The 15,704-nt window shown below is 36.5% G+C and overlaps 1 protein-coding gene across 15 annotated transcripts in view; it reads right to left on the bottom strand.

Annotated features, from left to right (window-relative positions):
- Positions 1 to 15,704, bottom strand: part of MECOM (MDS1 and EVI1 complex locus) — a 553,621-nt gene that overhangs the window by 14,245 nt on the left and 523,672 nt on the right. For 8 of the 15 annotated variants that reach the window (XM_036243122.1, XM_036243115.1, XM_036243123.1 and 5 more), the window contains 4 exons: positions 13,333 to 13,420; positions 8,645 to 8,671; positions 2,776 to 2,942; positions 1,635 to 1,712 (listed from right to left, as the gene is read on the bottom strand). In XM_036243122.1, the coding sequence (XP_036099015.1) occupies positions 1,635 to 1,712; positions 2,776 to 2,942; positions 8,645 to 8,671; positions 13,333 to 13,420 (360 nt within the window). The remainder of the gene's footprint in view (positions 1 to 1,634; positions 1,713 to 2,775; positions 2,943 to 8,644; positions 8,672 to 13,332; positions 13,421 to 15,704) is intronic. The other 7 variants (XM_036243126.1, XM_036243116.1, XM_036243131.1 and 4 more) reach the window with 1 other exon arrangement.

Below are 15,704 nucleotides of genomic sequence, written 5' to 3' on the forward strand. Positions count from 1 at the left end.
GTGTCCCTTTCACGTCGATGTTTCTCTCTCCTTCTCTTTCCCTCCCACTCTATCTGAACAAAAAACAAGAAAATGTCCTAGGGTGAGGATAAAAAAAAAAAAAGAATCTGGACGTAAACGGGGATCCCGGGAGCCTCTGGGATCATGGTATGAGACAAAAACCCTGAGGGCTCCAGGCCTGGGTTTTAATTCTGCATCTACCAGTACCAAACCTTATCTAGAAGGCAATTAGCATCTGTGGATCTGAATGTGTTCACTTGTAAAACAGAGGAGCTGAGTAAATAATTAAGATCCCTAGCTATGCCAATATTTTGGTTTGTGTTTTTAAAAATACACAGAAGATAAGAGCCCCATATATGGGTAGAATAATGCCACTGAACTGAGGTATAAAGAAAGAGTTAAATGAGCATAACATAGTTGTCTATCGGACTCTTGGCCATAACAAAATGTAAGTGTGAAAATCTTTCACTTAAGCAGAATTCCTGGGATCTAAAGTTTTCTCAACAAGGGAAAGCACTTAAAACTTTCCATCTTTATATCTCTCTGAGACCTACTCTATCAAGTGTATCCCATCACATATAAAGTATAAGTATCACTTACGATTAGTCATTTATAAAACATGTAGGAAAGCAGAGAATCTCAGAAAACACTTCATTATTTTCTGATTAAGTCTCTCTAGTTTTCTCCTAAAATTTCCATTATCTTCAAATAAACATTGGTCTGCCCGATTTTTTTTTATTCTTGTATGTAAAAAGTATTTGAAACCTAATAAATAATTTATTTATTTTAATGGAAAAATTGAGCTTTCAGACAAAAATAATTTTACACATATGCAATACATAAGAATTTCAAAGTAGAATGAAATTACAGTATCAGTTAAGATAAATAACATTCATTCTTTCAAGAAATATTTCTGGGTACCTAATACTACGTGCAAAGCACTGCATGTTGAACAATGTAGATTATGTTTTAAAACTGGAAGGGAGAATGCTGATTACTTTCATTCTTTAGTAAACAATAACATTAAAATTAGACACATGTTCCATGTGTCATGTGGCTGATCTTGACATTTAAGACAATAAGTAAGAGGTTCTTTAGAAATTGTTGGTAGAATTGCCCCTCTTCCTATGCTATATTCTATTTTACCTGTTCTACTCCTAGATCTATACTATTTTTCCTCCCAGGTATAAGGTTCATTCCTTTTACCTCCCTATGAGACCTGTGGACATTAACTCAACTCTACTGAGAAAGCAAAGTAATTCACCAGTTAACTCCTAGCAGAGATTTACAGGTTGGAAAAGGCAGCTGCAATGTGATTATCGTCAGTTAAAATTGCACTAACTATTGAGAAAAGAGAGAACTAAAATAATTTTTAAATGGCTAACATGTCTTAAGCACATATTCTGTATTAGACATTGCTAGAACTTTTAAACTGAGATATAAGAAGCTTTGATTAAAGAAATTAGGACTCTTCTCGTTTTTATCCTAGCCATTAATTAATTCTTCTTCGACACAACATTAAACAGACATACATTCGGGCATGCCTCAAAGCAGTTTTCTTTAAACTATGGCAATGAATCCACTTTAATTATTACAATATTTATCAAGACATTTAGTAAAAATGATTGTCAAACCTGTAAGGCTGCTCTCCTGTGTGGGTTCTCAAGTGCCGTGTTAGGTTCGCAGACCTCGGAAAAATCTTGCCACAGTATCTGTTATGAAATGATGTTTATAAGAGAAAGTCAGCACAATTGACTTTATTTCACTCAAGCTGCATAGAAGCCAGATGCTTATTCCCGATTTAATTAATCTTGCATGGAACTCACATGTCTTTGGTATTTAAAATTTGCAACAAAGCAATTCTACAGATATAAATAACTCTACAAATGAAGGCTGCGTTATGAGATCTGGTTGAATTTGGTCATGCATAAGCAAGCGGTTTATGAAAATAGACTTTCGTTTTGATGACCCCCATACGCCTCTTTTATTAACTCTGTATCTTTATATTCACAAAACTGAACCAGACAAGGGGATAAAAAAATGACAAGAGTCTGTGATTCTGGATTGATGTAAACAGATTTCAAATGCTTCAACTCATTTTACATGTTAACCACAGTGACAACTCTCTGTACATTGAGTGGTATCAGATCAGACAAGATTCTAAGACCTCATCCATCAAGGTATGTTCCTGTAAAATCTTTTCTGGAAACGGAGTGGCATATTTTCCAAAGAGCAGATAAATTGATTTGCCTCAAATTTCTGAAGACAATGCAGAAATTATAAGCATAATTATTTTTTTTAAGAAACCAGAAACAAAAACCAAGCTTTACTGTACTACTGATGAGTAACGAGAAACTTATTAACTGGCTTTCTTCACTTATCGACCTTATTCGTCCTTCATTAATGGTCTTATTCTTCAATGCCATGACAATTAATAAATGTATGCTTGAGGACAGTAGTGTTATACTTTTGGATGAAAATAATTAACTGTGAAAGGAAATTCATAAATATCAAAGGGAAACAAGTAGATAGCATTTGGACTGTTTCCAACCTCATTTATCACCACCAAATGGCCTGTGTTAAAATTCTCATTTAATAATAATTTTTTAAAACCACTATTTTTATATCTCACTAAATAAAGAGTACTTTGAAGTGCCTGAGATCTATCATGGTCGCTATTAATCATCCAATCAAGACTAATTTCCAAAACAAACAGCGGGGCCTTTGAAATCAGAGGGAGACTTGGGCCAGCCCGCCCTCATGAGCGCTGCGGACCTGCAGGTATAGCGTTCCTTCCCTTTCCTCAGGAGGTTCTCCGGCAGGGCGTTGGGAGGCGCTCTGAAGTTGAACATGGAGGGCACGGACTGGAGAAGCTCGCTGGCCTCAGGTTTCAGTGCACTGAAGCTCTCCAGCTTCTCCGCCATGTTTTCAATAGCGGACATCTGAAAGGCAGGAGCACAAAACCATGAAGGACCCGTCTGACATCTTTTCTTCTGTAATAATCCCTAGCAAACCAAGAACATCATTAATACAAAGGAAGCACCGAAAATGCTGAATGAAATGGTCTGTAGAGAGAGGTCGTAGTGTTAATATTAAACAAACAATGAGAGAATTTATTGATTTTGGAAATAATAAAGGTTATAAAGCTCATAAAATGCTGGGTATCCTTTTTCATAAGACCTCGGTTAGATCATTGCATAATAATCTGATATACAATTGAGCGATGAAATATATGAGAGATAATATAGCTAAATTGGATTTTTATCAAATTAGGTGAGAGAACTGGTACTGTATTATGGATACCAACAGTAAACTGGAAATTATAGGGAAAGGTCTTATATGCCTGCCTAGGTAATAAAAACCATAGGAAGCATGGAGTCCCACGAAAAGAACTCACAGCATGAAAAACATCAAGTGTTCCAAAGTTACAGTTTAAGCCAAATATGTATAACACAGAAAGAAAAATTAGATGGGTAAGGGTTGTTTTGTCTAAGACTATGTTTATTAATATCTGGACATACTAAATTTTAAGTGGGATCATATACAAAGAATTCTGATGACATATTAACTTGTTCTAGACAAAGACTGAATGGGGAAGGACAGTTCATAATATTATAACTTCACACAACATAACCTAGCATGGATGTTATAAGGGGGGCAATTAGTATACCCATACTCTTAGACAAATATTCTTTTATTTTTAGCTCGAAGTGTTTATTCTTTTTTTTTTTTTAACTTATCTTTATAGCCAAATATTCTTGAAGAAAAACTATGCTTCCTAATTCTTCCCCTCAAACAACCAAACTTATTTTGCTTGTAATCTTCAAGTTTTGGTCCATCTGCACATGTATGGGACAGAGTCACAATCAGAGGGTGCCATTTACTTCTAAAGTCACTTGATCCTTAATGTCCTGAGTTACAGGGACTACCCCCTTTCCTTCAACACTCTCAAAATGTTAAGTTTCCTCAGTGGGTACATTTTATTTGGAAGCTGCTTACCACTGAATTTTTAAGTAAAAAAAAAAGCAAGCTCTCAGGCCGTCTTGTTAAATCAACTCTCCCATTATTTATTTGGTTCTCAGGGCACTATGCCACTGCAGAGCTCAGAGAGCTGTTAAAAAGGTGTTTGCACTCTGTATGCACTCTGTCTGTTTCTCAAAGAGCTGGGGTGGTAGACCAGAAGACTCCATGCAAGGATTAAAATGGTAACAACTGCACAGTCAAGCAAGTGTTCAGCCCAACAGGATGATTCTTCTGCTGATGAGACAGCAGGACAGAGTTGGAAACCTAACTTAGCTTAAAAATAAAAGGCAACACTTCCTACTCAGAAGGAAAATTAACAAAATAACTCATTCTGCGGACACCCAGCCGGACAGAATACCACTGACTTCTTAAAGTAGAGCAAAATCTTCACAGAATGGTCTGAACATGACTCTCTCCATACAAAGAGAATATTTTATGCCTGATTCTTCAAATGACTATTCATGCTGTAGTTAGCTCTCCTTTTCCCTTTATCCTGGAGCCTGCCCTCTCATTTCATGCCAGGACTCCTAATGCTAGCTACAAATTGCAACGTACAGGGTACCACTGCCAATTTGCCAAATGTCTTTCATCAAACACGGTGCAAAAAAATCTCAGAGGAAAGTCAAGATACATTTACTTGTCAGACGACAAATGTGAACGCATTGAGAGGCGGTAGGGACTATAAGCTCAGGGGTTTGATTCATAATCACTCAGCTGCTAAAACATTCTCCACAGATGCAAGCAGACAGCACATTTGTCACTATGAAGGATTTTGACGTGTACTGATCACAGGGCAGAGATATGGAATGATGATGCTGCTCAGAGAGGTTGGCGGAAACTCTGTCCCTGCAGAATACGGTCATTATCCCCCTCTAGCCAGAGCATTAGCATTTTCATATTACTTGGGATTTTATTTATTAAAAATCAATCCAGAAATATTTTATGCTTCTATTTTATTTGCATTTATTCCTTCTAATTGTTCCTTGTAGAAAATCATTTTGATATCCCGCCCTCCGTGGAATAAATTGTCTGAGTGAAAAATGACCTCTAGCCTTCAAGCTGATTAGCAGTAACAAGCCAGGGTAGGGGTCATGATCGCACATATTTATTGGGCAGAATAGTAAGTGCCTGGGTGATGATTATAAATGTTTTATTTATGTACATTTAATATGTGAGTAAAGTTTCATTATCTAGTGGTTTTAAATCATTTGAGTGTCTGCCCTGCTGACACACTCAGATTCCTGTGGCAATACATCTTATAGAAACACTTTTCCTTTTATATGGAAAATAGCTTACTCATGACTATTATTATTCTCGGCTTTCATCTCTAGCTCATATAAACTACAAGTCCTTCAAGTTATTTAAGAGCAATTGGCTGTTGAGAAATGTGTCTTGCTTTAGTAGCTGCTAATAGTTCCTTTTGAAGAAAGATCACTATGATTACTTTACCTCAAACTGTTTCGATTTGGGTAAACCATCAAGAAGCAAGAAAATATATTATGAGTTTGATGACTAAATAATGAGATTCTTAAAGATAACAGGGGTTACCCAAGTGCCTCTCCTAGAAGCCGCCCCTCACCTCAGGCTTCTGGTGCGGAAAGGAAAGAGGATTAGGTTGGAGTGGGAAACGGGATAGGAGATGGGGCGTGAGCTGAGGGCAGCCGTCAGCACCACAGACACCCGCCGCCACTCTCCGTCTTGCTGGCTAGACCGAAGCAACGCAAACGCTACCACTGAATCCTTTCATCACAGGATTTGCTCATAGCCCTTGGCCTCGGCTAAAAAAGAATAAATTTCCCCCTTAGAACAGATAGAAGCGACTTAACCATTTGCCTGTGGGGTGGTTTAACAGTTCTGTGACCAGTTTCAGCCCTAGTGTCAGTATCTTGAATTAAGGTGTTGGATTGAGATGAGCTTTATCTAGTGTATGGGTCAAAACCCCAACTTTCTCTGGCTATCTGGTCCGACTCATATGATGTTCCTCTTGAAATAAAATTAATTTTACAGAGGTGGTAAGTTTTGACATTCACTTTAATGTCTGACTTGATATTTTAAAATGATAAATGGGATAAATGGAACAGAATCTAGCTATATATATTTTTCAATTATGAAAAACCCAGTGAAGAGGGCAATGTGTACTACCACGGATAAGCAATTTGCTGAGATTGGGGAAAATAAAGGAGGAAAAGTTAGATCATATATTTCAGAAATGATTGCTCTGTGTCCTATTAATGTCATAGGCTAATCTCTGATCAGTAAATGACAGGTTCTTTTTTATGGGACAGTAATTTTTATTTATATATATAATAGTTGTTGATGGTATCTGCAGCCAGATGTCAGGAAAAGGAAGTCATTTCACCCCCTTCCAGTCCCCAAGAGGCTATTAACTTTATACTGACGCAAACTAATATTTAGACACAACTCCCTAGCTTTAAAAAAAAAAGTAGCTATATCTCTATTCAAGTAAAGTTAGTATTTTTAAAAACATTTCAGCAGGCAAGATATCATCGACTAGGTCCTAAGCACTTAGCTTAACATTTATTTTCTGGCAGCTGATAATTGATGACATAAAGAAGTTTCTCATTAAAAACTATTAAAGTGACAATCTGATTAAATGAAATGATATGTCCAATGGCACCGTAAATTATGTGACCTAATGTTTCACAAATTAGATTACACATGCCTTTATCATAAAATAACTAACTTTTCATAAATAACTTATGATGGGAAAGTTTGTAGATTTGGTAGTTTTCTATATTTATTCACTTGATAATCTTGAGAAGTCTCAAAATTATGGCCATTTTGGGGGGAAGTAAATATTCATATTTTATCATTATGTCACTCCGTGTATCGCATTCAGCAATCATGATTATGAAATCATTTAGAGTTTTTTACCACTAAAAAGTAAAATCACATGTCTCTAACATTTCCTACAAATATCTATGCTTTATAATACATATATAAATCATAGCTCTAAAAATCCTATGAATCAATGGAATGAGAACGCTTCCAAAGAATTGCAATGGCAGTTACTGTACCATTGTATTATCAGCAAATGGAGTCTAACTTAAAATCTGAAATTGGCTTTGGAAGTTGGGAAAACCACTGGCCATTTACATAGGGGACAGCACCTGTACTTGAAGCAGCTACCAACATAGCCTCTGGAAAGTAATACTCTACCTTAGAAAGTGAGGACCATGAGGCCGGAGACTCAGGACATACCCCTGCCAGGAAGGCAGACGAGGAACACTGGGAATTTAGGCCAGGACAGTCAATGAAACAACTCCATCTACTACGCAACTTTGCCTAAGGGTCGGTCTCTCTCTCTCTCTCTATTATACTTTTGAAATAAATGAACATAATCCTTAAAAGTCTATCAGGGTGAGAAAAATCGTAATTCATCACATATTCCACAGAACAAAAAAAAAACGGAGGCATTTCTGGCAAAGGGAAACCAACGTCAGATAAAAGAAACAGGTAAGTGCTAAAGTGTTCCAACTTAAAATAATTTCTATATAATTACATATGGTCACTAAAGGAAAACTGAACTATATTAAAAATGTTTACCCATACCTCAAAATCAGTATATTTTGAGTGAAGAAGAAAATGAAGAATAAAAGCATATACACTTAGAGGAAATGTTGTAATATATATTATTTCTATATATTTCTACTAACCCAAGGTTTATCTGAGAGTGAAAACTAAATAAGCACCCTTTTTTATCTTGAATAAAATATAAAGCTATCCCCTAGCATCATTAACTGATGACTGAATGTATCTGGAAAGAGTGACTGAAAGCTAAGTAAGTGAGACTCACCGCTAAAAGATCCATTCACAGGCTAGACATAGATTTTTAAACATTTGGTCTTATTTCTCCCTATTGTTAGAACCAAGTTCTGCCCTGAGGTACGTGGATATAAATCCCAATATCAGCTTGTATCTACACATAAGTTCAGGTTTTATTCTTTGAAGCCTTTATGAAAACATCTTTAACATGCTGATATACACGCCCCCAAATAATGGTTGTTTCCACGTAGTGACCCATCTCAAAGCCTCTTTGTTTTTTTTTTTTTTTTTTTTATCCTCACCCGAGGATATTTTTCCATTTTTTGTACAGATAGAGTGGGAGGGAGAGAGAGGAAGGGAGAGAGAGAGAAACATCGACGTGAAGGGACACATCGAGTGGCTGCCACCCGCACGACCAACCAGGGCCGGGGACAAACTGCAACCGAAGTACGTGCCCTTAGCGGGAACCGAACCCGGGTCTCTCCGGACCGCAGGCCGACGCTCTAACCGCTGAGCCAAACTGGCCAGGGCTCAAAGCCTCTTTGAATAACATGCTCCCCAGTGCTCAAAAAGAGTTCTGCGTCAAGGTATAATTATGTGGAATGGGTCAGATTTATACAATAAATGTCTTTCTATAAACAATTTATAGCACACTAAATGCCCAATGATAACTGAAAATGTTTTCTAGTTTCACAAGCCCAAAAACAATCTCTGAAGCCCTATCACTTAATGGAAAGGGGCTCAGAATTATTTGTCTGTAAAGCAATTTAGATTATAAGTTGTTTTCCTTTTAATGCTACATTATTTTAGTCAAAAATATAAGTAAGAAACTTACCCAAGTTCTCTGATCAGGCAGTTGGAACTGGGAGCAAAATTGAAACAAAAACAAAAAATTACTTCTGTATCGGTATCTTTACTAAAATCTATCCTTTGAGAAATTAACATTTATACTAACTCAGTAATTTTTATTTATCATGTAACTATATACCTTGAGTAAATATTTTTACAACACTGTTGAGCTCCCTCTATGTATGTAAATTAAATTTTAGAATCGTTTATAAACCAGAAATGTTCTTTTTCCAAGGAAACTAAATGCTATCTACTACCAACTCATAAATAGCAAAGTAGATACTTTTTATTTGTTTTTACTCATTGCAAAACAAGATTCCTAAATTTTACTTAAATAACTAAAAATAAGCAATTTCCTGAAAAAAATATAGTCTCTTGCCTTTTTTATAATGTGAATAACAAAGGAAACAAGATGTTTACTCAAATATAAATTACTGGGTAACAAAAAGTAATGTACTTGGAAGTACACTGCTTGACTTTTATTAGCATGGGACTCAGACAACCAGTAGTCAGAACACCTTAATTTAAAGAACTACAAAGGTGTAGCTATTTATGACAATTTATGACAAGAATCGCTAGAGAAAACTTAAGTCACTTAGAATGTCTTCCAGGAAACACAAATGTAATACCCTTAAAAATGTCACTTTGCTTGGTTAACTAGGCTACATCTTGTTATCATAAAAGTTTTGGTATCTTTAATAAGGAAAACACATAATTTTTAAGGATGACAGGCTTACTATAAAAGAAATATAACAATAAGAAACACTTGTTGAAAGCAAAGAAGAAAATGAAAGGCAGAAGACTTGAGTGATTTCACATTAATAATATAAATAATAACTCAGAAAAGACTAATTTCTCCCCCATTCCTTGGGATGCAGTAAGAGAATAATCAGACACTTTAAAAGAAAAAAAAGAAAAATGAATGAATAAAAAAACAAACAGAAGAAAAACAGAATCTCTGCTGCAGATGTACACAAAGCCAAATATCTGAAAGTAAAATGCATATTTTATGACGAATATTAAAAGTATAGGAAAATCAAACCAAAGAATAATAGCCAGTTTTACAGCATTATTGTCTAAGGGCAATTCAAATGAGCTACCAACGTGAATAAGTACCAAACACAGAAATCAATGAAAAGCACATTCCAAAAATCACACAGTAATATCACTTCCTTTACCTCATCCACTTATGGCTATATCTCCTTTTCAAAAATAACCTAAACTAAGACTCTAGAAATAATGTTCAACCACTTAGAGAAAACCTCTACAGTATTTATTTCTCTATTAAATTAAACCAACTTATTTATAACAGAAAAAAATATAGAAGGCTAAATAGTCCTCTAGTGGCCCAACAGAGCAAACAAACTTCTTTCAGCATCATACAAAGAGAAGAAATTAGATGCTGAGAATGGTAAAATAACACCATTTGTCTTATAATTTTAATGTATGTGTTCCTATATTTTCTAGGTATTTTGACAAGAATTTTAAAAATATGTATTATTATTCAAAATGCAGTAACATGGCCTAGTAATCTCTCAATAAAATTCACCAAACATCTGTGGAGGCATTCACCTTTCACTGATTAGGAACTGTGCCGAGAGACATATTAAGTAGAATACAAAAATTGTAAAATCGGGTTTGCCCAGAAAATACCACTTCCAAGCATTCACGTATCTATTTGTGTTTTCCCTAAAGCATTGTGAACATGTGGTCTCCTCTTTGCAATGATGATAACCTTGAGACACAGAGAGGGTAGATAGTATTCCCATTCTAAAGATTAAGACACATACACCCCAGATGGCCCGTGTGATTTGCTCTAACACACTTTAAATGGAAAATGAAATAATAAGTGGTCTTCTCCCAGCACTTGCTTAGCTACAAAATAAAGCCCTGGGGCAGAGGCGTGTCCCTCCGTGTCAGGTTCCTGCTCTGTGCCACCGTTACTGCTGCTGTGACACAGCAGAGAACACGGTAGCTGCTTTACGAGTACTCCAGATACAAGGCACAGCCCCACCAAAAACCTGGCTCGGGACAGCAGGAGGGTCGCTTACTGACATCCCTTTATAGTCACAGTGGAATACCTCTGCGTCCATTCGGAAGAGATGTTCCTTATTTTGGTCCTCTCACATGCCAAGCACAATGCCAGCCATGCTGGGCAGGAACCTGCTCACAGCGCCCTGGTGCGGCTGGAAGGAGTGTCGCTGTCACACTACCAGGCGGCTCAGAGAGAACAACACTGCTGACACCTGCGCATTTGTGCTAATGACTAGTGGAGCCACTTGTAAAGCAGTCATTCTGGGAAGTTTCTCCTTGTTTGTTGGTTTGTGGGCGGACCTTGAGACTAGATGGAATGTATTAGAGTACTAGAAAGACCAAAAGAATTCCACTGAAACTTCAGAACATTTGAGGCAGGTTTTCTGAAGGCCTGATGAAAATAGGGCGACCCAAGTTTCTCCCAGGCAACAGTCTCTAAGTCACCTGTATCACAGTGGCATGCAGCCGTTATACCTGAAAACAGCCATGATGGTCAGAAATGAATGAAGTATTTCTGTAGTCAGTAATAAAGAGCACCCTGAATATCCACCCCGCCCTCTTGTCCTGGTCTCCCCTACAAAGCCCCTTCAGACAGAGCCCCTGGCCACCCACTAAAGGGCTCCAGAACCCTGCTCCAGAATGCAGGAGTCCACTCGGACTGGTCAGTCTTCATGACATCCCAGGTGTTAAACATTTTGAGTAGCACCCTTGGGTCCTGTTCTAATAGCAACACATAGCAACAGGCGGTCCTTCACACCAAGGCATGACATTCTGGAGAGGAAAGCAAACACGCCACGCCGTGCTCCACAGGCATGTGTGCGAAGATGAGGCCATGACCCCTGCGCTCCCAGCACCAAACATGTGCCTCAATCTTTTATGACCGTTCATTACTCTGGGAATATTTAAAAATAGAGTATTTTCTTACATTCTTTGATTGAAAATATGTACATGCTATATTTGTAACAGTTGCATGCACATACAGAGCCACTGGTAGACAGTCTCCCATCTTATGAGCCAGGAAATTTACCTTAGCTAGCTAGAAATCTTTGTATTTCCGAGAATAGGGACCCTACACCCAACTCCCTCATCTTACAGATAAGGTACACTGGGTCCCTCAAAGACACTAAATCCCCATTTTTTTCCTCCATTTTACTATGTACCCAGAGAACTTAACTTTTAAGTGACTAATTATTAGATTTTAAAGATAAACAGAAGAGGAAAACAGTTTAATTGTTGCAATTAAATGTGTATAACTATAATACCCTTACAAACATTTAGTTGTAATTAGAAAGGGAGTTACTAAGAGAGATATAACTTTTGGGCAATACCGGACCCTGAATGCTCTATGCTGAGTGTTATTTGTCCATGAGGTTTGCAAGTGCAGTTTAGATCAACCCAAATATAATAAATAAGTACCCGAGAAATATTCACTATTTTAGAACTTGCTTTTTTTCCACAAAGTAAATGATACCATTCTTAAGCCTTCCTATATAAAATGAATATTAACTGGAATATTTCTAACCTTTTACTGCTAAGCTATATATATTTTCTCAGTTTGAAACTGAGCAATGATAAATTTCTCCAGCTAATCCAGAAGATAGTATTTCAGCTCTCATACTCTGTTGTTCAAGATATGGGAAGGCACTTGACAAAGTGAAGAAGAGGTAACCGAGAGGGCCGGGAGGGTGGCAGAAAAGAATCATATCCCAAGATGATTAAACTTAATTACCTCCTAACTTTCTGTTAGACAGCTTGCATAAAATTCCACTAATTTTATTAAAGGAGCATAATTTTTTATTTGAATATACTGAAATGGAACAAATTAGTTTACAGTTTGCGAGTATTTTCATAAAACTTTTGCTTACTAGCTATAAAGACAGGAGCTTGTATCTTTTTAAAAAATAAAAATAAAATATCATTAAATTAAGAAGCCAGATTCAACATGTTATATATTTGTTCTTTCAACACAATTCTCCACATTTTGATTTATATGTAAGCCAGTTTTTTAAAAATGACCAAACATGTAGGAACACATAGAGAGTCAAATAGATAACACTGCTTCGTATTTCCCTTGCAGTGAGGAACTGAATATATTTTGATAAATGGATGCAACTCCACTCGGCAAATAGCTCTGTGTATTGTGGTGAATTCCTATGCAATTACAAAACTTTTCTGGAATGCCCAGTGGTCTCGAGATAAATTCCTTCGCCCTGTATGGTAACAACTTGTCAGGTAGACTCATTTCCTGTTTTTATCTAAGCACTAAAAGAAACTTCGTGAGTTTGGGACGAGTCACAGTGTGATCCCTTTCTTATTATCAGTAACTATTAAGCACAAAAGACAATGTCAATAATTATTTTCCTAACTGAATTTTGCTCACTCCAAAATATACTTTGGCTCAATAAGTAGTGAATAGTAGACTATAACTGAACACCAAAACCATGATGCTTTTATACCTATTTTAATTCCTTTTTCTTTAAAGAGTATGGATTTTAGTTCTACTAGAATTTCCTGTGTTCTTCCACACCAGCGTCATAGGAAATCCTAATGTTCTCAAGACATCTTTCATTTCATTGCACCTGCTTTTCAGGATCAACAAGTTAGTTTACAAGCTCCAAGTCTCAAATTCAAAATACTTACTTGTGGGTGAAATAAGAATCCTGGAGAAGGTCTCAAGTATTTCTCTTTTAAAGCTTCAAGTGGGTCAGTTAGTTTTCTTTTCTCTACTCTGAAAGGTTAAAATTAGATTTTGGATATGAATCAGTCTTATATATCAATTACTATATAATCACTGACATTTAAAACAGCTAACAATAAAGCAAATACTAGTTTTCTGGGAAGCACACTAATAAAAATATGGAGACATCTGTTCAGTTCTTAAAGAATACTCATGGCACTCTGAGGCTGTCAAAGAAAGACGGTCCTATTTATAATGGAAAAATCCTACTGAATGACTGGTAATTAAGAGGAAATGTAAAAAAGGAAGAGTCATGAAACCAGAGGCAACTGGTGACAAATCTGTACCTTTCCACTTCACGTGTAGACAAGAATGCTTGTGAGGACAGGGTTCATTTTGAAAATTAAAGTCATTTTTTTTCTAACAAGAAGGTGCTCCCCCAAATAGTCATTACATTTCTTCCATATTTGCCAATAACAGCAGGGGAGTTTCTAAGCATACTGTACACACTGCAAGCCACTCTTGGAGGTATAAGCATCTTCTTTTGGATGCCACTGCTGATACACAGGGCAGGGAAAAGGGGGGTGGTGGGAAGAGGATGAAGATAGAGACATATAAAACTTATCTCTGTGGCCCTCTGCTTAGAAATGTTTATCATTCTATTTTCTATTAAACATATAGGAAATGACTTCATGGGTTGAATTCATTTCTTTTACCAACTGTGGGTAATTTTCTTTTAAATGCCTGAATAAGCACACTTTTAAAATAGAATAAAAATGAATAAAAACAGCTACCACTGCTTGAAATTTTATATATGCTATGTTTCGCCTACACTATTTCACTTATTAAAATAGGTGCTCCTCTATCCATTTTATGGAAGATAAAAAATGTTTAAGACATGGGAAAGATGAGTTTCAACCCAGGTCATACACTAAATACAAGGTTTAGGCCTTTCACAAGTTTGGTAAATGACAGGCCTAAGGTTTTAATTGAGGCACATACCAGAGAGAAGGTTGAGATTGGAATAAACAAGAGGAAGGTTAGGTGATGATGGAGAAGAGTGCAATGGGTTAGTGAAGGAACTAGAAGTCCTTTGGGAGGGTCTAAGAAAGAAAGTCTGAGAAACTATCTTCACAATGGACTAACAGAGGTCACTGAGTTGGAGGTACAACTCAATGGGCAATGTATAGTGTACGGTCTACGCAAAAAACGCAGCGAATCTGTCTTCCCTTATTTTTCCTTCTCTAGTAATGAACTTCCACAGGAATTAAAATATAATAATTGAGAAAAAAAAGTACCCAAGCACAATATACTGATGGTTCTGACATATTTTTGATTATCCTTTTTCATTCCCTTTGTCATGTTCAGGTAGAGGTAGCCCTTAACACACTGGCAATGTTTCTGGGTTAATGTGTTGTAGACAATATAGGTAGGAAAAAAGTTTGCAGCTCTAGTACCTTTTAAGCAAAATGAACTCAATAAATGTTGTTAAATAAAAGAATAGATTCTCATCCGGCCAGCGTGGCTCAGTGGTTGAGTGTCGACCCATGCACCAAGAGGTTGCTGGTTCAATTCCCTGTCAGGACACATGCCCAGGCTGTGGGCCCGATCCCCAGTTGGGGGCATGCAAGAGGCAGCCAATTGATCTCTCATCAATGTTTCTATTTCTCTCTCCCTCTCTCTTTAAAATCAATAAAGGAAAAAAAATTTTTTAATAAATAAATAAATAAAAGAATAGATTGTCTCTTGCCCTTGCCAGGGAGCTCAGTTGGTTAGAGCATCGTCCGGATATGCTATGGTTGTGGGCTCCATCCCTGGTCAGGGCACATACAAGAATCAATCAATGAATGCATAAATAAGTGGAACAGCAAATCGATGTTTTCTTCCCATCTCCCTCTTCTTCTCTATCTCAAATCAAAAGAAAAAAAAAAAAAAAAGATGGTCTCTTCATAAAAGAAAGCCAGGCAAAAATATATAAATACTTTCAGCTTAAATAAGTCCAGTAAAAAAGTATCTATATCTTCCATTTACTCTTGATGATGTTTAAGATTGGGATGAGAAAGTAACTGTGAAAATACTTGGTAATGTTTAAAATACATAAGCATAATTATTATTATTCTTACATTTTAAAGAAAACTAGTATTTAAAAACTAAGTTATTCTGAATGCTCAAGTGTTACAATACACTGCAAAACGAGCTTTTTATCAAGCATATATGTGTCCCCCAAAGGATTTTTGGATGCATTAAAGGAAACTTAGTAATGAAGGCATTAAACAGAGATGTGTTTTGTTTTTTTTACGCTAATCACTCAAATTATATACAAAATATTTTTGTG

Source organism: Molossus molossus, unplaced genomic scaffold (genome assembly GCF_014108415.1).
Source record: "Molossus molossus isolate mMolMol1 unplaced genomic scaffold, mMolMol1.p scaffold_m16_p_5, whole genome shotgun sequence".
Classification (NCBI taxonomy): Eukaryota; Metazoa; Chordata; class Mammalia; order Chiroptera; family Molossidae; genus Molossus; species Molossus molossus.